The 25,189-nt window shown below is 51.8% G+C and overlaps 5 protein-coding genes across 5 annotated transcripts; 2 read left to right on the top strand and 3 right to left on the bottom strand.

Moving 5' to 3' along the window:
• Positions 1-1,791: 1,791 nt before the first annotated feature.
• On the top strand, positions 1,792-4,619 carry GAP1_1 (glyceraldehyde-3-phosphate dehydrogenase 1; the record flags this gene model as incomplete). Its single annotated transcript, XM_036770029.1, has 10 exons — positions 1,792-1,942; positions 2,004-2,137; positions 2,193-2,633; positions 2,682-2,921; positions 2,975-3,127; positions 3,182-3,337; positions 3,409-3,513; positions 3,565-4,280; positions 4,336-4,462; positions 4,524-4,619. 10 exons carry the CDS (start codon positions 1,792-1,794, stop codon positions 4,617-4,619), a joined length of 2,319 nt encoding a protein of 772 aa, XP_036635874.1.
• Positions 4,620-5,443: 824 nt separating this feature from the next.
• Positions 5,444-6,175, bottom strand: PC9H_000370 (uncharacterized protein; the record flags this gene model as incomplete). The annotated part of the gene is made up of 1 exon (XM_036770028.1): positions 5,444-6,175. The coding sequence occupies one exon, from the start codon at positions 6,173-6,175 to the stop codon at positions 5,444-5,446; it is 732 nt and encodes a 243-aa protein (XP_036635873.1).
• A 1,190-nt stretch (positions 6,176-7,365) lies between these two features.
• PC9H_000369 (uncharacterized protein) lies at positions 7,366-19,138 on the top strand (the record flags this gene model as incomplete). Its single annotated transcript, XM_036770027.1, has 24 exons — positions 7,366-7,474; positions 7,530-8,959; positions 9,010-9,374; positions 9,428-11,900; positions 11,950-13,516; positions 13,568-13,650; positions 13,699-13,791; positions 13,839-13,889; positions 13,936-14,110; positions 14,164-14,513; positions 14,569-14,815; positions 14,872-15,117; positions 15,173-15,423; positions 15,481-15,555; positions 15,612-15,938; positions 16,021-16,645; positions 16,705-16,869; positions 16,917-18,146; positions 18,199-18,273; positions 18,321-18,412; positions 18,462-18,556; positions 18,607-18,672; positions 18,729-18,970; positions 19,026-19,138. 24 exons carry the CDS (start codon positions 7,366-7,368, stop codon positions 19,136-19,138), a joined length of 10,545 nt encoding a protein of 3,514 aa, XP_036635872.1.
• Positions 19,139-19,512: 374 nt separating this feature from the next.
• Positions 19,513-20,161, bottom strand: RBX1 (RING-box protein 1; the record flags this gene model as incomplete). Its single annotated transcript, XM_036770026.1, has 6 exons — positions 19,513-19,525; positions 19,589-19,674; positions 19,759-19,829; positions 19,887-19,937; positions 19,991-20,018; positions 20,072-20,161. The coding sequence occupies 6 exons, from the start codon at positions 20,159-20,161 to the stop codon at positions 19,513-19,515; spliced, it is 339 nt and encodes a 112-aa protein (XP_036635871.1).
• Positions 20,162-20,366: 205 nt separating this feature from the next.
• PC9H_000367 (uncharacterized protein) lies at positions 20,367-21,461 on the bottom strand (the record flags this gene model as incomplete). The annotated part of the gene is made up of 4 exons (XM_036770025.1): positions 20,367-20,657; positions 20,714-21,130; positions 21,184-21,335; positions 21,392-21,461. The coding sequence occupies 4 exons, from the start codon at positions 21,459-21,461 to the stop codon at positions 20,367-20,369; spliced, it is 930 nt and encodes a 309-aa protein (XP_036635870.1).
• Positions 21,462-25,189: the final 3,728 nt, after the last annotated feature.

Genomic DNA, 25,189 nt, shown 5'->3' with positions numbered 1-25,189 from the left:
CCTTTCCTGATGTGATTTAAGTCGTTAGATGTGTTAATCTGTAGAACTGTTAATCCAGTGCTCTCCGTTCGCATTCATGCCATGTGCATTGGCGGTTTATTACCGTCAGTAGGGCTGCCAATTTGCCTGTACCGGTGCCCAGTGGGGGTTTCTTTATCAAAGTCTCGTCGAGGCGCAAGTAGCTCGTGAACGCACAGGATTAGTCGATTACAGCTTGCCGGTGGTTCTGTCCCCCGTGCGACTTTGATGTGAGGGGTGTACACCTGCAGCCGCCACATTATGGGGCGATATCCAGGTGGGTCCTGGTGACGCCTGCATTCCTGCCTGCAGCGCAGTCCACATGAAAGGATATGTTGGTACCATCCCCGAACCTATACCCATGCCGGTGGGTAAGCCTCCTCCAGGTTGACTGCCACTTCACGGCCTCGGAATCGCCGAGCCCTCTTTTTCCATGACATTCATATCACGCTGGGACTGATCTGGATCCTCGATGCTGTTCGCTTTGAACCATATCACCTCCTTGAAAGATTAAGGCTCCGGCTCTGGCATCGACGAAATTAATATCACCATTCACTTGCTTAGACTATGGGACATATATCGGACCACTCGTATATATAACGGCAACTACGTTAGTGTGCAATAAGCACCCGTCACTTCAAAGCAGCTGCTATGACTGTTTTAGCCAAGTTCTTCACATCAAAAAGTGACTGATGTATGTTGCATCTCAGCAGAATCGTACCTCCATATGGCCAATGGTCGACGCAAAAACTTCATCTGCGAATAGCCATAATCAAAGATAGCTGCATCTGCGGGCTTCGTTCTGATATCGGGAGATGGAAAATGGCAAAATCTCGCGATTGAACCCATCAGGAACAGTCCCTGAGCGTAGAACTTATAATTAGGGGAGCTCAAAGTTGGCGCATAAGAATGCGCGTACGCATATGCGCGCATACGGCCGAGGTGCCGTCGATTATGTAATTAAATGTCACACTTTCGTCACATCGTAAACGCGTTGTTGCGTCTCTTCTTTTCCCGTCGCGTCTCTTCATATGAATGAGATATGCATGCCTGATTTTGTCGTGGATCCTTGCGCGGGGCATGATTGCAGTAGACCAGTGTAGATCAATGAAAGTGATTGTTGGATTTCAGCAATCTTGGCTGTACAGGGGTATAGGAGATGCACGTGACTACTGTAATATCGTGTCGCGCGCATGTATTATTTTCTTTATGCGTTTGCTGGAGTCCCAGCCAAACACAATATATCTACTTGCTCACTCGGAACTCGCGCGACCTCACCGGCTTATTTCAACAGTGATATGCTGCGTTCAGCGCTACGTGGGCGCTACTCGGATATGTGACACTCAAACACCATTACATAATCGACGGCACCTCGGCCGTATGCGCGCATATGCGTACGCGGATTCTTATGCGCCAACTTTGAGCTCCCCTATTGTATTCCTACGGACCAAGTTAGATGTTACCCGTTGGGTGACTTGACTTTCATCCTCTCTCTTCAAAAATTCACCCCGGACTGCCTCATCATTTGCATCGCCTGGTTGCTTTCGCTGTATATATTTTATCCGCTTTCGTCGAGAGCATAGTGGGTGTGATTGTGTCTCAGACATTCCGCTACTAACTGATCGGACGTGGACTAGCAACAGTTGACGGAGGACTGCGAGGACGGTTACTGCGGTGCATCATAAATCTCGCCCCCTTTGCGCATTCTGAACCAAGACATCCAACGGGACCCATATCATAACGCAGAATCCTCCAGGGCGACAGACACACATCATGACACCCGCTCAGTCACCTAAATGGCAGTCAGTCGGCCGCTCGGGGAGTCGGACAAAGGCGAGGAGCAGCGGGGGCCGGTACAGTGTAAACGCGTTGTACAGTATGGCTGCAGAGCAGGACACGGACGTGGACGATGATCTCGCCAAAGGTGCGTGCTTGTCTCACACCGTGGCGTTCAGCGTTTTCTGACTTGCTGGTGCCGGTGCTAGCCCAGAAACGATTACGAGACCTTAAGAATAAAATATCAGTGCAGTCGAAGAAGAACTTTGTGCTTGAGCGGGATGTGCGGTACCTTGATTCAAGGATAGGGTTGCTCATCCAGAACAGGATGGCTTCAGACGAGGTATGAGTTAATACTCGCGTGCCACGACATCCATCTAACGTGGGTGCACGAACAGCAACGCGAGGTTGAGCGTACATTCGAGGAAGTCGATCCCACAGCAGGACATTACCCTGACGAAAGGCGGCTTGCCCAATACTCGAACCTCTTCTTCCTCCTCCAATCCGAACCACGGCACATAGCCTCGCTATGCCGTCTCGTCACTCTCAGCGAGATAGACACGCTCCTCCAGACAGTCATGTTCACTCTCTACGGAAACCAATACGACTCACGCGAGGAGCATCTTCTTCTGACAATGTTTCAGTCCGTATTGTCCACGCAATTCGAAACTGCGACAGATTTTGGGTCGCTGATTCGGACGAATACACCTGTGTCGAGGATGATGACGAATTACACAAGAAGAGGACCCGGGAAAGGCTATTTGAAGGAGGCACTATCTGAGTGCATCAACAGTCTGATCGAGCATAAGGACCTAGATCTGGAGATCAACCCAGTGAAGGTGAGCAATTTGGCTTGAAGGCGTGTTGACGCTCATGCTGGTGGAAAGGTGTACGAGCAAATGATAAGTCAAGTAGAGGAAGACGATGGGTCGCTCCCTGATCATCTCCCAAGGGGAGTAACACCTGAAGTTGCTGCAGAAAACGCGGAGGTCCAGGCAATCATTGCACCGCGCTTGGCACTCCTTATGGAAATCGCGAATAGCTTCCTCATGGCCATCATCGACTGCCTGGATAGCGTGCCATACGGCATCCGGTGGATATGTAAACAAATTCGAAGCCTTGCACGGGTAAGTCTACACTCGCCTAGTATCTCCTTTGGCAAGTTTTTAATGACGAGTAGCGGAAATATCCAGACGCGACCGATTTTGCTATATGTTCGTTAATTGGAGGGTTCTTCTTCCTTCGGTTTGTCAACCCTGCCATTGTTACTCCGCATGCGCACATGCTCGTCGAGGAGAACCCGTCAAAACATCCGCGGAGGACACTCACGCTAGTACGCTACCCCGCTGATTACGACTATTGTACATTACGCTAACAAACTGGGCAGATCGCCAAAATGCTGCAGAATCTGGCGAATAAGCCAACATACGCCAAGGAAGCATTCATGATGTCCCTCAATCCATTCGTTGAGAATAACAAGACGCGGATAAATCAATTTCTGAACGGATTGTGTGAAGTTGGCGATTTTTATGACCAGTTAGAGGTGCGTAGCTTCATCTTCAATTTCAATATATGCGTGCTTGGCAAAAGGATTTACGCGCGTCGGGCATACAGATCGATCAATACATGGCCCTTTCGAAGAAGGACCTCACGATCAACATAACGCTTAACGAACTGTACAATACACATGCCCTTCTGGAGCAGCATATCGAGACGCTGGTACGTATCTTGTTACGCCAAATCCGAATCTCAGTATTTACATCCATATAGGCCCCTGGCGACAAGCAACACCTTCGTATCCTTGCTGATGAACTTGGGCCAGCCCCCCCTCAAGTTCCCCGTAAAGAGAACATCTCGATAGAACTCAACCTGTTCAGCCGTTGGGAGACGGCGGTGCAGGATATGCATACTGCGCTCATGGACACTGTGTCCTCCAGCGATATGCTCTATATGGAAGCGAAGTCTATTCTAGTGCAGCTCATCCGTTCCATCCCCCGTGCAGTTGACAAGCGTCCGTACAACCTCATTGCGATCGCCGAGCGCGCTGCTACCACCAAAGACGCCTCCCTCGTACGCAAAGGCATCAAAGTTCGTGAAATGCTCCGCGAGCTCGAAGAACAGCGTGTCATCGATTCCTCGGATAGCTACAAGCTCATGCAAGAGGAAGTCGCTGCTGAACTCATCCATCTGGGGAACCTGAAGGAGAAGGTGTTGGCGGAGACGACATCGTTGCAGGCCGTCTATCGAACGATCAGTGACCACAATGACTATCTCAGAAGTCAGCTGGAGCATTACAAAGCGTATCTACAGAATGTCAGACTGACGGCGTCCAGCGAGAAGGCGGCGGGGAGTGGAGTCGGAGTGGTAACCGTAGGAGGAAACAAAGCGAAGCCAGTGAAGCAGACGTTCCTGGGTCCTTATAGGTTTACGCACTCACAGCTGATGCAAGAGGGGATCATTGTTGACAGCAAGGTGCCAGAGCATAGGTAAGCCGACACTCCACTCTGTTCCCGTTTACTGAGGCTAACCACATCTGGGAAGACGTCCAAACATCTACTTCAACATTTCTTCTCCATCTCCAAGTACATTCATTATTGCCCTGCATTACAAAGGGAGAGAAAAACCAATCCTTGAACTCGATCTGAAGCTCGACGATTTACTAGAAAAGGTACGTTTCTTCAGCCTCAATCTTCCGCCGTCTCCGGTTGATCGCTCTGGGTTTCTCGTAGCAAAAAGACAATAAGCCGCTTCTCGACCTGGAGTACGTTCAACTGAACGTACCGAAAGTCCTGAACCTGCTCAAAAAGATATTCAGCAAGCGATGATGCTGAGTTGATTGTGTATTGTGATTCGTATTGGAGACACCACTCGTTTGATCTTATGTATCATTATTCCTCGTCAGAACTCTTCGTTCTCTTCCCGCCGCCCCATTTTACTTCGGCGTCGCCCGACGAATGCGTTATGCGTTTCTTTCTCTTTCTCTCTGGAATATGGATCATTGATGTAAACTATCTGTTATTTTTCTCTTTCTTCTTGTTTACATCACATAGCCTATGTATTTTAGCTGGCGTCGTTACAATGAATATCACGATTCCAATGACCGGTAGTATAGATTATGCTCAAGGATGGAGCTTATACTGTTTATACTGTATGTTTCTAGGTATCTGTCCGTCAAGACGAAGAATATGTCGATGCAGACAAGTGGAGGATTGATTCGCAACGATCGTCGATGCAGCTGCATGTCAGGGTGGACGGAAATTTGGCGAGGAAGGAACGGTTGAATATCACTGCGACACGGTCTGGTCGTCTACGTTTCTCTTCCTAATTGCGCGTGTCTCTCTGGGTACACGCTCAGCTACTAGGACATCAATAAGATGGGAGTCCCAGCGCACAGTACAGCAAAGGTTGGAACATACTTTTCGTTGCTTCAACGACAGCAGAAGCGGGCGGCTGAGGAACAAGGTCCAAGAAGCTCATGCGATGTGGGTCCAAGGACTCGTTCAGTACCATTCGACTACGTTCACTGATCGAGACACGACTCGGGGCTACATCTGGGGTAAGATTAGACGCGGTGACAGTGGAAAGAGCAAGATCCAACCAATTAAACTAGAAGTGCCATAAATCACTTCTAGCCTCTGCTTCACACGAGCTAGAGCTCTGCAAATTTCAAATTGAATAGATTGAGAGATGGAAGATATATTGACATGCGAGATTGTAATACAGACGTTTCGTCGATGAAATCACTCCCATAAGCGCCTAGGGCGTTGATTACCATTTCCCAGCCCACAGGGTTGATGCGATTCTGCATGGACTTGTTTCCGATGGGAGTGTGCGTGGCCAAGAGCCCTAGGATACGTGAGAGGTGCAACGAGGAGACCTGTGCAAGAGAAGAGGACCAGGCAGATGATTCGAATTCTTCGTCCCAATCGTCCTCGTCGGATGTAGCATCTTGGCCGTAGTGAGAGCGCAGTACATGCAAGCCAAGTAATTTTATCTCGTCTTCGAATCCCCATTCTGGGACGAGTACATCTCCTTCTAGGAGAGGCCACCTCATCCAGGTGTCACTTTTCTTCTTTCCTTGAGATTGCGATGCCGAGGACCGTGCTGCATGATAAGACGAGTCTGCTGTCATGGCATTTAGCGTGTGTGCATCAGCTTCTGCTCGAAGGTCGTCCTGTGAACGGTCGGCATCGTCAAGTGCGATGAGCTCGTCAAGGTCCTCCTGAGACGTGCTACCGGACTGTGGGCTGGACTGGCGTTGGGTCAGTTGAGAGCTGAGGTCAAGGGTGTGGCTGGTTCGTAAAGCTCGAAGCAGTGACGAGTATTCGGAGAGCTCAGAATGAAGTTCGGTCGGAATCTGCTTTCGCTTGCCCATGGTCATGGAGAGACACTGGCGCTAGATGACTTGAGGGTCCGAAGCCCGGAAATCACCCGTGTGAAGCGGTGACTAAGAACTATACAGCACAAGTGTACTCCAAGCACCCCAAGCGACCCCACACTTCCCCAACCTCTTCCATACACTACGAAAGTACGTTGAGAGATCCGAACCGATGTTGCTGGTATCCTGACCCCCGATCCCCTTGCAGTATGAGAGAGAAGTGGAAGAAAAAGAGATCCAGAAGGCTTAGACGCAAGCGCAGAAAGATGAGAGCCCGTTCCAGTACGTTCCCCTCTCCGTCTGTGCAGCTATGCGACTGTTTGCTAATTCACGCCTGTAGAGTAAACAACCCACCGTTCTGCTGAGCATGTGTCTCTTCGAATGGATGTCTTGTCAAGATTCTCGTAGCTGATGGATGCTGGTCACGCACTCCTTTCTACAACTGCGTGACGTCCGAATCGTGGCGTTGCATCGCTTCAAGCAGTGTCTCTGCGTTCTCGAGACAAAAGTAGCTTTACCTTATCAAGCCAGGGGGAACTTACGATGGGTCGTGAATCAAATCAAATGTTGTATTCGTCCCAATATACTTGTTCGATTAGAGTCGTCTCTGTGTCTTTCGTCAAGCCTAGATCAACACCAAGACGTGTGAGTCGTTGGTCGTCCACGCCGTACTGTTGAGCTTGTATAGTTGTTCCGGTATCTGAGCTCGGCATTTGAACGCTGGATTCAGTATTCGTCAGGGACCTTCAGTTCATTAGCAACTTGGATGAAGGCAGGGGGCGTACATTGTTTCATGTCAACATAGAGCATTGTCAGCTTCAAGGATGATCGATGAAGGATGGAATATTGCTCTTCGGATTCGGATAATGTAAATAGTCCTCTGATTATAAGATGAAAGTGAGGGTCACTGCCGTCGTAGGGGCGGGAGTTCTCCTTCCTGCTTTGCCGCCGGACCTCACGAAGAATTTGCTTGCCATCGAGTTTTGGTCTACAGTAGCGTTCGACTCTTTCAAGCTTTTACAGCTTGATTAATTGACTCTTTAACGCGTGGGTCACGCGCGTGTTCCAATCAACATACACGCTCACGTGCAAGAGTTCCACACGAAAACGCCTGCCCTAAACATGTGGCGGTTGCAGTGGCTTGGATTTGAACAACTGCGCCATAGATGCGCTGCTGAACGTCGTTTCCAACAATGACAAGCAACTCGTCCGCGCCGTGGTCCCCAACGTACGGGACCACGGACTACACCTCTGTAACACCTACCGACACACTAATGTCACCCTCAAGATACTCATATTCCGGTAAGTTTGGCTTTTGACGTGCAGTTCTCTCATGACGGCTCTTGTTCGGGAACAGACGCACCGACTCAATCAACCGATAGTGAAGACGCATCGCCCAGACGTGCCATGAGACGCATCACTGTCTCGCCGTCACCTTCTAGCGAAGACTCGAATGGAGCGCCTTACCACTATGAAGAAGAAAACTCGTTCGACGATGCAGACGAAGTAGCAGCGACTCTCAATACCCTTGAAGACGATATCAACGAAACGGAAGACTTATGGACACGCACCACGTCCTCGACAGCTACGCCCTCAAGCTTTTCAGGTACTTATTCTGGTTCTTACACTCCAACATCTTCGTCTCTTGCGCCATTGCCACCAGCTGGCACGTTTCCTCGCGCGGGACATATCCAAGACCCCCAGATCCGACTCAGTATTATCTCTGAGCGCACAGAGCCCTCGCGCCCGACGTCTGGGGCATATTCGACTACCCAGTACGCAAGGCCCAATGCACCCACACCTGATGCCCACAGAAGGTCAGGCGTTTCTTCGCACACGCGTTCATCTACCGACCCGAACGCCGATCGAGAGCTGCCGCCTCCAGGTCGCGCCATTGAACTGATTGCGCGGTTCGAAACGAACTCCCCTGGTGGCGGCCACCTCAGAACCACCTCAGCACCCGGTGGGCCTCGCTCGCCGAGTCCTTACATGTCAGCTAGTCAATCTACGCCTCATCTTCCCAGCACGGCTGGGTACAATTATACAAGCAGCTATGGGTATGGAAGCAGTTACGGCTATGGTTCTCGGTCGTCATCTCCATCGAAGTCGTCTTCTTCGATTTCGTCTTCAGCATCTGAAGAGAGAATCTCGAATACGTTGTCCACTCTGGCAACCCAGCGCGCTGTGACGTCTACTTCTGGCGATACTAGGTTCCTCACGACTGATACTGGCTCCCAAACACCCACGGGCAGTCGCACAGGCACGGGTTATCTAAGCCCAAGCGCGTATACCAACACATTCACGAATACCGGCAGTCAAACACCCACACGTACAGGGACCGGTTACCTGAGTCCCAGTGCGTACACCGGGACCTTCACCAACACTGGCTATATGGGGACATACACAGGAAGTGATACTTTCACCGGGACGGGGACCACACCAACGGGCTCCTCGCTAAGGCGTCCACAGAATATCTCGCCTCGATCCCCATTAACTTCCGTTCGGAACATCGTTGCAGCGTGGAAGGAGAGAACGCCCGTTTCTGGGGCTAGGACTGGTGGGAGGGCATCCTCAGTGACTAGCACGACGCCGCCTGGTGAAGGGGAGGGTGGCTTATTGGGGATTAGGCGAAGGGCACAGAGGGTCGGTCAGAGAATCGGCCAAGCGATAATGGGAGGTCCTGAAGAGTCGGTCACTGATGCTACCCCACGAAGTGCCCGCAGCATTGGCCTGCCCCCTGGGCTGGACATCGCAGACCTTACCCCATACACCCAGACGAACGAACAGGTAAGTCGTCCATCGTGTGTGTTATCATCATCTCACGTGATCGTGTTTAGCCTCAACACATTGGGCTGCTCTGGTATCTGAACGTACATGCTTCTCCACCCTATAGATGGCAGCGTTGCCAGGCGCTGCTGTATCCGCACATGCTGCTTCTATCTTGGCTTGCAGCTGGTGGAGGGCGAGGGATAGTGGCGGTCGATCTGTTAAATTGCACTTCGGTTCAGTCAGCTGCAACCCCAACCCATCCATCGGCGAGAGATGATGTCGGGACGATCGCAGCAATGAGGCAGAGCAATGAACCTGATGGGCAGCCCCTGATGGATGTGCTAGTGCCATTCCACATGCTGTACGCAGATGGTGTAGAGAGACTTGCAGCCGAGAGTGTTCACGAGCGGTCGAAGTGGGTACACCGTATATGGTACGTTTCATACGACTGTATATCCATCGCTCTGGCACTGATGCACGGTACAGTGAACTGCTTCCCGCCACTCCGGCGCCGTCTCGGACTCAGTCGCCAACTGGTTCCATGCGAACGATCCTTTCCATCGATACCACTTCTAGCTCGTCCAGTGTCGGCTCTCGATCCACTGTCTTTGTTCCGCCTCTCAGTAGTATCCCGGATATCTCTGATGATTTCGATACGCGATCCACCTTCTCCAGAACTACTTCGTTCATTTCGACTCACCATACGGGAACCGTCGATGATACCGCCATTTTAGGGCAAGGATACGTCTATCGTGGCGACCCCCGAGTTATCGCACCGTCTCGTGGTGGTTCGCTGAGGCGTACGAGTTCACTTACGGATATGGATCAGGAGTTTGCCTCTGCTTTGGATCGGGCGCGAGGTGCCAGGCCTGGTCTTGGGTTCGCGAGCCGCGTTATTCTTAGTGGTTCCCCGGTGACAGTGTCAAGTGGTTCGTCGCTTGGCAAAGATGTCTTTGTTACGCCCCCTCCTAGTGCTCGCGGTAGTTCGACACCCCATGGATCGTCGACCGACCTCTCAGACGAGGCTTTCTTTTCCGCCGGTTCAGGGACCAGTGATACTCGGACTACGTCGTTGTACACATTAACGTCGACGGGTAGGGACAGGACAACTACCGGATTCACGTCTACTGGCTTTACGACCACTAACACCGCGACGGGTCTCACTTCCGGTGATTCGGACACGAATGTCGTTTCGTCTACGTTGTCCTACCGCCACACAGATTCTGCCTCTTACCTTGGGGACTCGCATGATTCAGACTCGTATTTCTCCTCGGGTTCGTCTCGCACGCCGCTCACTAGATCAAGCGCTTTGTCAAGGCGTACTGGGAGGTCGAACTCGAGGTCGAACTCCTCTGGCTTTCCGTACAGCTCAGACGAAGCCTCGGACAAGGAAAACTCCAGCAACACTATGTCTGGCTCTTCGTACACTCAGTCGGGTACCCGATCTTCTGACGACACTGGCTATGACGTCTGCCACTCCTCCGATTTGTCGGCTCTCACCTTGAATTCATATTCAACATACAGCTATTCTACGGCGTCCAGCAGCGAATTCTCCGAAGTGCCGCCATCTTCAGCACCTTCATCAGATGTTTTTGCTTCTGCATCAGAAGGTAGCGGCTCCTATGTCACGGCTGCGTCCCCAGCCTCGACGGCCTTCGAGTCGCTTCCTAGTATTCCTTCCGAATCTGAGTACGGTACTGCGGACGAGGCCGCGTCCACGGAATACGCTACGGCATCTGAACCGTCGGAATACATCACTGCAGAAGTCTGTCCCTCGGAGCCTGGGACGGAATATCTCACAGCGATCGAGCCCAGGGAAATTCCCTCTGAGCTCAGTACGCCAAAAGCCTCGTCGTCTTTGCATTTAGAATCAGATGTAGAATACGACATCGAGCCTGACATTGCGGAAGAAGAACAGATTGAGAAGGAGTTGGTGCTCTCCGATGAGTCACCAGAGGAAGCAGAAACAGAAAGCATATTGCCGTCGCCGTCTGAAGTCCCAACTATCATCACGACAGAGTCTGAAGGAGACGATCTCCTCGATCCAGCTAACGTGTCACTCCCGCCGTCTCTTCCTCCATCTATCTCATCTCTGTCGTCGATCACTTTGGATGAAGTGACGCCTTCTTTCTCGCCATCGTCGGAGCCGACAACAGTGCCAACCCCATCGTCGATATCTTTCTCTGCTACGGAACTGACGGAAAGTTCGTTGCCCGGTCCGTCGCCGATTGGTACAGAACCAGCTTCAACCCCACTGCTACCATTATCGTCTGTCTCGAGTATCAGCGAGTCATCATTAACTCCTACTCCTAGTAGCTTGACACCATCAAGCCCGTTGGATATTGCCCGCTCAGTCCCTGCAACGCCCGTGACTATATCTCCATCGCTTTGGGCCAGCGAGACTGACGATTCTTATGAATCCTCAGTTCTTGCGGCATCTGCATCGGTGGTCACCATGGCTAATGAGGGCCCAGATTTCTCTTACGACACTTCTATCCTGCGACCTACTGGATCAGCAATATCTTCTCCGGATCGACTCACGACGATTCCTGAAACGATCTTGGAGACTCCCTCGCGATTCACGTCTCTACCACCCGTTACGCCTGTCCGAAGGCCATCCCCTCCCCTTCCACCTATACCTATCACAGAGCCTGCAGAGCCTGCAGAGCCCGCAGAGCCCGCAGAATCCGCAGAATCTGACATCTCCTCCAGTACGCCTCCCACAGCTTCGGACTTGACTCTGTCCAGCACAACAGAGTCGCCGTCTCTGATTACGGAATCGTCCCTGTCACGATCGTCGGAACAAGAGTCGTCGTATGTTTCGTCGTCGACCGTTAGCTCGTTGCTTCCGTCAGAAGAAGTCCTCCCAGTCCCTGCTCCAGAAGACATCCCTGATGATGTTTCGACGATCCCGTCGCTTTTATCTACTCCACGAGCTGCAATCGCCCGACCTCTTTCGGTAAGTAAAATTTGGCACCATAGAAGTCGCAGCTTTAACGTTCCTATAGCCGTCATCTATCTCGTTGGTTTCGACTAGCCCAAGTCTACTCATGAGCCCACAATTGCCCACACCAGAAGATGTCACAATGAGCGTCAGTATCAGCACACCCCGAGGGGATACCCCGTCAATCCACTCTTTGGATAGCCAGAGGACTCCAACGATGAGCGTTGCCAGCATCAGAACGGATCGGTCTATCAGCAATGACATCAGGCGCCTTGCGGATGATTTGCACCGCATGGACGATGTCCGAGGGGAGGAGAACAGAGAGCTCGTAGATCATATTCAGGCCCTAAGGCATGAACTACACGACCTGTCCGAATATCTCCGTCGAACGCCTTCGCCTATCCTTCACGCGGATAAACGAGATCAGAAAGTAGGAGGTAGCAGCCTCCTCTCAGTTGACCATGCCACTCGTAAGGGCCCCACCGAACTCAGCGTCCCAACACCTACTGGCTCCAATCTTAGTCGTGCCAATTCCATTGCCAGCAGCATGGTTTCGTACTTGTCTTCCCACCATTCTGATGACTTCAGTCTGTACGGAGGATCACCCGTCGCCGAAGAGCGTGAATTGGAACCTGCCATGGAAGAAGAGTGGAGAATTCCCTCGCCCCAATCCTCTACCACATCGTCAAGTTCCTTGTCGTCTTCTTCTCCGTACTCGAGCTCCTCTACGTCCCTTCCTACTCCTCATTCCATTGCTTCCACTCCACCGGTGCCTTCGTTAGTGTCCCATAGTACGAGTACTTCCACCACGTCAACTTCTAGTACATCGACTGTCCGTGCTAGGCCTGCATTTCCCAACCTTGCTCCAGCTCTTGATGGTATTCGTGATAAACTGAATGCTCTGTGGGATGGTCAGCTATCCACGAATCATATCCTTGATGAACTACGCGCACACCGTCCCGGAATACCTGAGCCAGCTGGCCCAGATATCGAAATGCATAACCGACTTCATCGTATCGAGGGACTCGTACAGTCTTTGCTAGATCGACCAATCCAGCAAGCTCCTGCTCCGCCGTTTCCTCAACCCGAGATACATCGCGATCAACCGCGACAGCCAACGGATGACAGCTCTGAAGCCCCCAGCTCTGATAGCAGTTCTGACTATATTAATGGTCTCATCAATGCCCTTAATGACCTGCGCACAAACCCCCCAGAACCCCACATCCAGATGCCAATACCACAGACTGCTGGCCCTTCACTTGCGCAACAACTCGAAGAAATCCTTTCCTCCACGGCTCCCGTCCCGCCTTCGGTTGTCCAAGGCCCGCCGCCCCTTGTACCATTCAGTTATCAGCCAATAGGTACTCGTCCTCGCAGCGCTAGTCCTCTGTCACTTCGAGACATGCTGCGGCGACCTGGCACGGAACCCCCTTTGCCTCATATTCGCGATATTCCTCCACCATCTAGAGCGGGCAGGCGTGTTCGAGCACACCCTCGTAGGCGATATTCTTTATATTCTCAAGCGCGTTCGGAGGAACCAGTTATACCAGCTCCTCCTCCTGGTCATGCTCCCTCTCAACAACTGCGCGATGAGGGTAGAGGTGTCCCGTCCGAAAGAGTCCCACGACGTGGTACGTACATACTTCAGCACGATGAACATGTATTTAACAGTATGTCTGAAGGTCCTACACCAGAACCAGTGTTTCCTGGAAGAGACACTACCGCCAGCGCTCCTCCTCCTGGTTGGTATAGGCCTTCTCCTCCAGTAAGTTTCCCTAAAAGTATTACAAAATTACATATTCACGATCCGTAGTCGGTCATCCCACCGCCTCCGATTATTGATCAGCCTGCTCAGCAACGTGCAACTACACAGCAGCGAACTTATTTACCGATGCCAGCTGGACCGGTATGTTAATTCAACGTGTTCACTCCTTGAGCTCATGGCGTCCACAGACTATCGTTCAGCTCCCACCTCTTTTCGAGAATTTGATGGAAATATTACGGGTCCGTGCATAGATTTTCTCGAGTTCTGTCTCTCATATCAGCGTAGGAGAATCGGCTCGCCCAGCTCGCTACTGTCGATCAGCAGAGAGAACTTATGCGATATATGCGGGGCTTGAACGAATGGCTTGAAAGGGATGTGCATGATCGTCAGGCAGAACTTCGAGGCGTAGCAGCACGCGTCGACGACCTTACCAATTATATTCGACGCCTCGGCGCACAACGTACGAGTGGCCATCTAGACATCATTGTAGCATGACTGACGTTACTCTTTCAGCTCGTCGCGATCGTCCTGACGGTTCCTCCAGTGATTCCGACCGTGCCTATCCACCGCAAATGCAAATGCAGATGCCGATTCCCCAGCCCGGCCCCGCACCGCCGATGCCTGTTCCACAAACTGGAATGCCCCAACCGATGTTTACACCATATCCTCCTGGCTTCGTGCCTGTAGGCGGCGTCATTCCTCCGGTTGTGCCAGATCACAGTCCTCCATACGACGATGGACGGCCAGTAATACCAGACATGCACGCACCTATCGTGATCAACCAACCACCAGTGATACCAGGCGGATATCAGCCGATGGGTATGCCTCCACCTGGTATGATGTCAGTTCACGACGAGCAGCCAGTTCGCCCTTACATCCCCCCCGAACCTTCCGCTTCGGGCTCACCCCCGTATCAAGTTCGACCCCCTGGCGGTTATGGTCCTACCATTGTCCGTGTTCCAGCCAGCGAACCCAGTAGTTCCGGGGGGAGCAGTACCCATCGATCGAGCAGCCGGCGGCCAAGTCGACATCCATCACGTCGTTCAGAACGTTCAGAGCGATCGCGTAGGAGTAGAAGCAGAAGTCCAGACAGGCGCGGAGGTAGAGACAGAAGTAGGAGTGGAAGCAGGAGTAGGAGTCGGAGTCCACGAAGCCGAAGCAGCAGGTCCTCCTCATCTAGAAGTTCTCGTACTCGGATTCCACAAGTTGAGGTGGCATCAGGGCCACCAGTTGTTAGCATCCAACCAGGTCCTCTGTATGTCCCTGGCCCTGCCACTACCCCCCGCCCGGGCTCTCCGAGACATCCTGATGCACCTCAACATCCCACTCCTTCGCCACAACCCGTGGTGATCAATATTCCTGGACAACAGCCAGGGATGGTCCCCGGTATAATGCCAGGTATGATGCCAGGACCTGGTATGATGCCCTCCCAAATTGGTATGATGCCCCCCCAGGTCGGAATGCCCGGTATGCAGCACCCTACTATCGTCGACGTGCGTGGGAGCCGCTCTCCTTCGCGCAGTTCCCGTTCGAGTCGTTCGCGCTCGCGTTCGCCTCGTTCACGTTCGAGTCGTTCACGACGTTCGCGGCGTTCACCTCGGAGTCGATCACGTTCAAGGAGCAGCCCGCGGACCCAGCGTGATCGTCCAAGTTCCAGGAGTCCTTCGCGTCGTTCGCGCCGTTCTCCGCGTCGTTCTCGCTCCCGTTCCCATTCTCCAGCCTCAATCCACGTGCATACTCAACCGGCTCAGTCATATGTTCCTACTGTACCTGGTATGATGCCGTCAGGTATGCAAGGCGGACCAATGATGCCAGGGATGATGCCTCCAGGGCCTGGTGGAGTTGTCGTACTCCCTCAACGGAGTGGTTCTTCGCGTAGCCGGCGCTCTAGGAGCCATCGTTCCCGTCGATCGCGGTCACGTTCACGTTCACGCTCACGCTCACGAACTCCACCTCCCCAGATCATACAGCTCCCAGGAGGTGGCACTCAACCTTACTATCCATCCGCTCCTGGGTCGCAAATACCTCCCACTCAAGTAGTTTTACCTCCTCAAGGCTATCCTGGGTCGCAGTATCCGCCTGGGCAATATCCACCAGGGCAGTTTCCTCCGGGGGGTCAGCCTACTGTGGTCGCGATTCCGGGGTCGCGGTCGCGTTCATCCTCTCGCTCTCGTCGCTCTCGATCTCGATCTCGCTCCCGTTCTCCTCGACGTGATCAACCTGCAGTTGTTGTGCAAACCCAACCTCCTACCACCGCACCTATGCAACCTGCTCCAACGCCGCTCATAGTAACTCAAAGTCCTAGTCACCGCAGCCGGTCACGCAGCCGTTCGCGTTCGCCCCGTTCTTATCCTCCGACTTATGCACCAGACCCTAGCCGTTACGCACCGAGTCGGCCCCAAACTGCCATGGGCCCGAGCGAGCGTCCCTATACCGATCGACCACGCCGGCACGGTTCTCGTTCCTACTCACCTCGTGGTGGAAGCCCATCTCGTCGTCGTCGATCTCGTTCAGATTCACCGCACCGGCGACGTGATAGTAGAGGCCGCTACGATGACAGGTATCCCGGCGATCGGTACGGAGATAGGGAACGGTACGGGCGTGGATATAGGGATGACCGGGATCGTCCTGGCCGCGATTATCCTTACCGGGATGACAGGGATCGCCCTGGCCGCGATTATCCTTACCGTGAGCGTGATGACAGAGATCGTCCACATTCGCCAAGTCGTCGTTCCCCGAGTCGTCGTTCCCCAAGTCGTCATCATTACCCCCGATCCCGATCACACTCTCCCTACTACAGTCGTTCAGAAAGACGCCGGCCTCGATCACGATCACGCTCTCGATCACGTTCTCGTTCTTATTCTCCATCCGGAAGACGTCGTCCTAGCCGGCGCTCACCATCACTTCGTCTCGAAACCTCTCGCTATGGCACGCCTGCACCTGCACACACCGCTGGACCGTCTGTCCAACCAACTCTGCCCCCAAGCTCAGATGTGTATGCACCCAGGCACCCTCAACAAGCCCATGTCATTGCTCCTTCCGCAGAATATTCAGACCAGCCGTCTTCCCCTCATTTCGTCACCGTCCCCTCTCGCCCCCAGCCGTCTGCCACACCCCGCCCTCTCACCGCCCTCTCCGTCGCCGAACATGAGGAACCTGGTTTATACCGCACTCCTAGTCGAGTAGGGCGAACCCCCACCGGCCGTAGTGGTGTCTCTGGTAAGTTGATTATTGCATTATCAAGTTAATTACTAATCCTGTTCTAGGTGGATATTCTCCTGCGCCTTCTGATTATGCAGATCATAGACCTCCCGAAGTCGTGCCCGCTCCAGAAGACATGCTGCGTCGTCCTCCCCCTCCTAGTCACACCTCACCGGTCTCTATGCGCAATGTCCCTTCACCCTCTGTTCACACAGTGCCAGCTGAAGAATACCCCGCATCCCCCAGTCGTTCTGCAGCTTATCCCCCTAGCCATGCTCCAAGTCGTGTAGCAACACAAAGAACGTCCACCCAGCGACTCCCTAGCGAAAGTACCGTCGCTCCTGTTCCACATCCCTTGCGTCCCGTCACACCTTTCCCTGGGGATCTTGAGGCAGCAGAGATGGCGAGAGAGCGCCTGGAGCGCCTGGACGATATGGAACAACAGCTTCAACATATAGCAGGCGACGCACAGGAGGCGGAAGAGCTGCGTGAAAGGGAGTTCCGTGACCATGAAGAAGATAGGCAGCGCATTTTCTTAGACAACGAAGCGCGAAGGGATCACGAAGTTAGAGAACGTCACGATGAAATTTGGAGCGATCTCGAGAATCGGATTGCAATGCTAGCGCCTCCTCCCCAGAGGCCGACAGCGCCAGCCTCCCCGCCCCCACCGTCGATTCGACCATCTATCCCTCCCTCTATCATGGAACAGGAGCCTATGATTCCAGGTGAACCGATGGCTGATACTGCCTCTGTTATGGAGTCTCTCCGTGCTAGTCAGGAAGCAGCGTCTCTCCATGCACAATCCATCATGCAGACCATTCAAAGCGAACGCGAAGAGTTTGCGCGTGAAAGAGACGCGGCAGCTGCTGAAAGAGAGAGGTTGATGGCCGATCTTCAGGCGGACAGGGAACGCATGCTAGAAGAACGCGATGCACGAATTCAAGCCCTCGAAGATGAGCTCGCCGCTGTTAAAGGTGAATTGGAGAACGAGAAGCAACAGCGGGTGACCGAAGAGGCCGAGAATCGCGAGCGAGAAAGGCAGCAGAATATTGAACGGGACGAGATGATTCGAAACCAACTTAGTGATATCACGAATCTCCTCCAAGATCAACAGGCAGGGCTGGCTCAAAAGAGAGAGATTATGGACGAGCGATGGCGGGATAAGATGGATCGGCGACAGGATACGGACTCTAAATGGATAGAGCTACGCGATATGGTCAACAAGATTCACGACGATTTAGAAGCAGACAGAAGGGAAGAGAACGAACGTCGTTTTGCTGCCGAGCAGAAACCTGGTAAGCCCCTTTGTTTCATGTCGGCCCAGCGCAATCATTAACCGTATTCTAGGTATCGACCAAGTCATGGCAGAACTACAGAGGCAAAACGGAGAGTTGAGAGAATTATTACACAACATGTCCAATGGTAAGTTGCAAACCGACTTTAATCGCTGCATCCTAACGTCACGAAAGATATCCGTACGGAGTGTGGGCAACAACATGAGGAGACGCTGAACGCAGTAAGAGCCAGTGCACAGGAGCAGGTGTCCTTCAACGTACAAGGCGTAAGCTATTCATGTCCTCCGTGGTTTCTTGTAACTTACTCGCTTGTAGTATCTGGACGACTTCAGCAAACTGTTGGCTTCGGAAGTCAAGATGCTCCTCGGCGAAGTTGGCAAGCTACGAGAAGAGAAGCGCTCCCTTAAACAGTATGTCTCTTCCTCTTTCCTCTTGATGACACGGTCTTACGGCTATGCAGTGAGGTTGGCTTCTTGCTATGTGTACAGTCCAAGTATGGTCCAGGCGGTGAATACGAGCCCGAATGGTGAGTACTTTGCGCGCAGTCTGTATTCTCTGTTCTCTAACCCTTTGCGTGCATAGGAAACCGCCCGCACCACCAGGTCCTCCAGCCGACGCCCCACCCCCTGAACCTCCCATGCCACCTGAAATGCCACCAGCTGCGAAGCCTGGTTGGCGCTTCACTCACCGTGCTCGTCCTCGCCGGAAGAAGGAGCAGGCTCCTGCTCCTCCACCTCCTGGGCCTTCTGCTATGCAGATGCCTCCCGGAATGGACCCTCGCATGGACCCGAGACGTCAAGTTCAGTCCTGGGCGACATGGCAACGTACGTTCCTTTCCCTCCCTCTTTTGTTTGTGTCTTACTCACCATCTATTTTCAGCGGACCCACATCTCGTACCAACACCTCCCTCAGTTGAACCTACTCTCATTGTCCCCGAAAGAGGCAGTCCTGGCCTCTTTGGTCCACGGTCGCCCCGCAGCTCATATAGTTAATCACTCATTTTTGGATTTGATTTATGCTTGATCTATTCGTATGCTTCACTTACTGTACGACATGACACCACGATCTGTTACTTACCTTATGCCTCTGATTCTTGTTGCTCTCATCTCATGAAAAGGAATGTATTGCATTGCTTGTATGTTACAATTAGATTATGCTTGCTATGATAATGATATGCACTTTCGTTGTCTTCTGAATATCCCGAAGTTCGGCGTGTCCCTCTTAGGTGTTTGTTATCTGCACCCTTAGTACCCTGACGATCATACAGTAATAGCAAAGGGCACTGTGTTTTGCTCTGAAGAGTGTCGTCGTTTCTAGTAGTATACATTCAAAATTGTACGCGACTGTGAGAGCATCATAACCACATCTAGCGTCCATATCTACGAGTCGTGGCGGTTATCAGTAAGGAAACAATCAACGAACAAAGGATTCCAATCACGTACTTCTGGAGTTCCCACTCCCTATTGTCCAACGGACAGACGTTCCTTGTCTTGAGCCACCGAGAAATGCAGTGGAAGTGGAAGGCGTGCTGCAATGATATGAGCATCAACGCTGAGATTCACCGACATTGCCATGTACTTGTGATAGATCACAGGAAGGACGAATGACTCACGTTGCAGATTCCCCATGCAGCATTGCACTCTTCGCTGGTAGCAGAGACTTGATTGGCTTGACAATCGATGCCTTGAAGAGAAAGGAATGTAAGCTGTGAAACGACCCACATCGCAAGCTGAAGCTTACACAGATCCATGATATGGTTCCTGCAGATGGCGCAGTTGTCCACGACGATGTCTAAGAGAGATCCTACATCAGCGACATCTCAGTCACGCGAACGGTCTACTGACCCCACGCCCACAAGGCGACCGCGTTCCACTTCATTCGAGCAGCATGAGTGGCCGATTATTAAGGCTAAGCAGAGATATCACCTTCTTAACTTCGAATCTTTGCTTGCCTTCCTTTGCTTTGCCCTCTTTCTTGGTCGTCACAACGGTTTGATCAACGTCCATGTCAGCCATGATGGTAAGAAGCAGAAAGAGTACCGCTCAGATCTGCTAGGCGCTCACCCAGTTGTACCATAACTGTGCACTCAGGGGTTATTGACATACCTCTGAATACAGAATTTATATCCACCTGTATCGCGGATCAACTTGTATCGCAGTGCGTATTATAATTCTAGCGTAGAAAAAGGAAAGCCGAAGACTACTACTAGTGTATGTTAGCTCAAATCCCAGGAGGAAGGGTGACATCGAGAAGCGTGGCTACTTCATCTGGCCCCATGTCACTGTCGGGCAGGCTGGTGGGTGGCGTGCTACCGGCTGGAAGCAGAGACCAATTCGGGGAAGGAGTTGGCCGGATGTGAGAGAAGTCCTGCACCATTAGCGGTTCGCTCTGCAGCTGCCGGCTGTTGGGATCAGGACGGCGACAAAATCTGATACGGCTGCAACCCTCTACGATCGGCGAAGACGAGATCGATACGAAGACATCGACATCCTTGGAGGTATGCATCCTGAACTGTTACGCGCGTGTCATTAGCCATATCGTCAGGGATCACCTGTTAACTTGCTTACTTGATGGCATCCAACCACAATGCTGCAGCGGTTGAGATCGTGAAGCATCACGCTTCCAGTGATGTCAGGAAGGAGTAGCAAACAGTTCTTGAGGTTGTGGATGTGTAGAGCGGTGATTTGTACACCGTCAGTCGTCTGAGAGGCCAAGTTGACAATGCAATTCGTTAGATCGCGTATCGTTGCGTCCGACGAGCTTCCAGCCATAGGAGTAGGTATGTTGTGCCATCCCAGGTACGCATCGTGATGAGAGCTCAAGATGAGATTCGACGAGGATGGGGCCTCCGGGCGGGGGAGTTCACTGGGTTTATGGGAAGACGGAGGTTTCCCAGACCCATTTGCCTTTCGCTTGAACGTGAATTTAGACTTTGGCTGTGCTGCTCTGAGCTTCTCTAGTGATTGTTCTAATGTTTTCACGCGCTTGTGCAAGAGTTAAACCTATTTTCTGGCTGAAATACAATCAGCCGGCGTACCTGTTCGTGCTGGCGCTGATCGTAGCTAGGCAAAGTACCCAGGACATCAGACAGTCTTCTAGATAGTGCAGCGACTTCCGCAGCTAAACCTTGGATGATTTCGGAGGAAGATGGCTCCATCGCGGCAGCAACACTGATGCGCGATTCAAGGTCTACAATGAAATGGTTATGCCAATGAAACCAGTAATTCTAGAGGTTGGCTTTCAACCTGAGAACGTAGCATTGAACCCTTCGGCAAAGGAGTGTGCGATCTGCCACTTTGCTGTGTCTTCGGACATGGTGATATGAAAACAAAGAACTTGACCACTCTCCCTTAGACTCCCTAGCGACTTCGCTGATTTGGCTCGAAGCTCCTAGGGGTTACAGAAGTAATATTAGGGCTGTACAAGCCGAAGCCCATGCATGTAATTATGACGGTCAGGTTGAGTATTACTCCTTAATCGCTTGTCTCCAACCTCCAGCTCCTTTCTACTTTACAACAACCATCGATGGCTGACAATGTTTTGGGCACCTGCTGCGCCGGTGTCTGCGCGATGTGCTGTAATTCAATCTGTTCTGAGCCTAGTTCGTTGGTTTTTTATTGACTGTATTCTTTCTACATAGGCATTTGCGGCGAAGTCTCCCTTTTCCAATGGTGTACCCAAAGTGCGTGGCTGCTGAATCCAGTAGCGTAAAGAAAGTCGCTGTAATGATGTATGACCTTTATAGAGTCCTATGGGTCTGGTTCAGGCACTGCACAGAGGGGTTGCTGTGGACGCTGCTGCTCTGACTCCTTCGACGCAGACGATTTTGATAAGGCAGTTAAAGAGGATTTGGCTCGGACGAAGGCTACGGAGGGGGACGCAGTCATGAAACAGCCCCAAGCGAGTGGTGAAATGTCAACTGCGGTCGCCCAAAAGCCGACCGCCTCTGCGACTTGAAGAGACATTCCGTTCTTTAAATGCTAGCTGCGGCGAGGCACCAGCTCCCTGATGAGTTTGACTGCTCTGTAACGGACCTTTTTCTTGAAATTGATGCACCGTTCACTGTTTAACCTTACCGAGTTTTAAATGTACGTTGCCGAGCGCCCTCCTGATGATACGACGTATTTATTATCTAAGTTCCAGTTGGAAAAGATTCAAAATCGCGTTGATGCTGCATATGATCGTCTGATGTAGTGGGCCCCTCTACCCTTCGATAGCATAACACACCGACTGAATTTTGGAAAGGGCAGGAAAGGTTTGGTGTAAGATAAGGAACGAGCACGGAACAGAACGAGCGGAGGGAGATGCCGGTTCATTTAGTTGCCGCAGAGTTGCCGTAATTCTTTCCACGCTGCCAGAATCTTTGCGATTCTTGAATATTTGAATTCCTTCATTATCGACACTGGCCGGCCTTGCTCAAAAGCGCGTTTACGGCGCTCTTCACGATGGAATGTCACTCATAGCGCAAAATACATCATTTTCACGAGTTGTACGCCACTCTAGGTCCTGGGCTCATGCCAATAACTTTTTCGCTCATCTCCCAACTTGCCGACGACAACTTTTGCGCCGAACTTTTGCAACTGAGGCCACCGCGATAGCCAGTTTATCCCCTGAACAACGCGAATGGCTAGACGAGCAAGAAGCCCATGCAGCTGTCCTTTATCGTGACATTCCCCTGAACACCGAATTCAAGAGGAAGCCGAATTCGTGGGCTCCTGCAAAAGATTTTGAAGCTTCTGCTGCGGAAAGCGAATGGCTGCAGCCTGATGACGGCTCCTCTTCAATGATTTCAATTCCGAGTCACGTTGAAGAGTCTGAAGCACGCGACCGAGTTGATTGGCGGCAGAGGGCACCGTCGCGCATGCGACAAGTAGTAGCCGAGACGAAGGATGGGAAGAAGAAGAGACTCACGCGTCGGCATGAACCTCCAAAGGTAGATCTAACTGTTGGGGAGCCATTCTACCACCAGATTCAGAACTACCAAACTCGGTGTGTTTTCTGTTTGCATTCGATGTGATGCGCAGAACCTTATAGAAGATAAGATTTTTGGAGTTACTAAACATGGAAGAAGATGAAGACGAAGCTGTCCTGCAGAAACGTCTGTCCACCTGGAGCCTTGATCGCCTGAAAGAAGCAGGGTACTGCTTGACGGAGCTCTCAGCATACTGGATGAAAGCAAATCAGTTCGGACGCCCCGTAGCTTCGTTCACCCTAGGCCCAGGAATAATGCTACCCGAGCATCGATTTGAGTATGTATCTTTCTTTCATCGTGTTGCACCTAACTTATGCGTTTCTGTAGGACCGGTACTCAAGTATTAGTTTCAAGGATTGACCCCCTGACAGAGACTCCTTTGAAGGGCAGTGTCGTAGGGAAATACGACCGAATGCTTCATATCTCTTTCCAAGATTCCTTTGATCTCTCGCAGGGTTCCTGGAGGTGAGTTCGGCTTGATTGCCTGTTGACTCTGGCTTATCTTATCAGGCTGGACGTCGGACGCTCGAATATTATCTTTGAGCGAATGCGAACAGCCATCTCCCACTTCAATCATGATGTTCGAGCCCAAGAATCCATAGAACCCGCCGCAGATCGTGAATACATCCTACAAGGCACCTATCTCAGAGACATCCTCCTTCGTACCTTTGGCGACGAAGAGGGTGTAGACGAACATGACGCCCTCCAGGAAGCAGACGACGTTAGCTACGTAACGCGCTCAGTCCTCGATCACTCTCCGACAGAAGGGGCTGAAGGAGCATTCAAAGACGATCTGCGAATACAGAGTTGGGCAAAACGGTATTCAAAGGAGAACCCAGTGGTAATAGAAGGTGACCCTGTGATCGAGGGCTTGAATGACACGCAAAGGAGGGCGATGGCTATGATGATCGGCCAGCGAGCCAGTCTAGTACAAGGCGTAAGTCTCGACCAGTGATATAGCTGCAATTCTCTCATCATCTCATGTTGTTAGCCACCCGGTACTGGCAAGACAAAAACCATCATTGAAACCGTTAAACTACTTAAAGTCAGTACACGCAGTCCTACATCCGAACCAAGTCTCTAAACTATGTTTTCTTAGATGCATTTTGAGGTCCCGCACCCCCTCCTTGTTTGCACTTATACCAACGTTGCTGTGGACAATCTCGTTGAAGGTCTCGCCGCCACTGGTCTTACCCCGCTTCGCGTTGGGTTCGGTGGCAAAGTCAAGGCCTCGCTGATACAACATACGCTTGATTATAAGCTAGACATCCATCCATTGAAACCTAAGCTCGATAAGCTCGTACAGGACGGCGACGCCTTGACCGAGGAACTTCGTAATTTGGTTAATAGGACCCAGGAGTTTAAAGATCAACATGCGGGGAAGAGTTTGAACCAGAGGGAGCATACGATGTTGACAAGGATGCAAGAGGCCTTGTTGACTATGGAGGCGCGGGCGAATGTTCTGCGGGCGAAGAAGTATGCGATTCATCAGGAAATGTTAAGAGATGTCTTGAGGCAGGCTGACGTGGTACGTCAACTAACCCAGGTATTCTCAATATGCGCTAGCACTAATGACGAGTGCAGGTATGCACCACCTGTGTATCTTCTGCGTGTATCGCGCTCAAAGTGATGGACTTCCCTGTGGTATTCCTTGATGAAGCATCGATGTCCACGGAGCCGGCCGCACTAATACCGCTGATGAAAGGAGTACGTGTCTGCCAATTTTCATTGTTGGAGCTCTTTGACATTGATGCCTACCTATCTATCCAGTCACGGCATGTAGCTCTGATTGGTGACCATAAGCAGCTTCCGCCCGTCATCACCAGTCGAGATGCCCAGGCAAAGGGCCTTGGCATCAGTCTCTTCGAAAGGCTGACAAAGGAAGGAGGTAAATGTCAATTGTGATGACTTCATATTCGCGACAGCCCATCTAAGTTTAATGTTTCTTTTTTCCAGTCGTACCATCGATAATGTTGGACACGCAGTATCGGATGCATCCCGGCATTTCGCGATTTCCCTCTGCCGAGTTCTACAATCTGTTGCTCAGAGATGGGACGGTTGATGATGGAGG

The sequence above is a fragment of the Pleurotus ostreatus genome (assembly GCF_014466165.1).
Source record: "Pleurotus ostreatus strain PC9 chromosome Unknown scaffold_1, whole genome shotgun sequence".
NCBI lineage: Eukaryota > Fungi > Basidiomycota > Agaricomycetes > Agaricales > Pleurotaceae > Pleurotus > Pleurotus ostreatus.
This window is presented reverse-complemented; position numbering and strand designations above follow the sequence as displayed.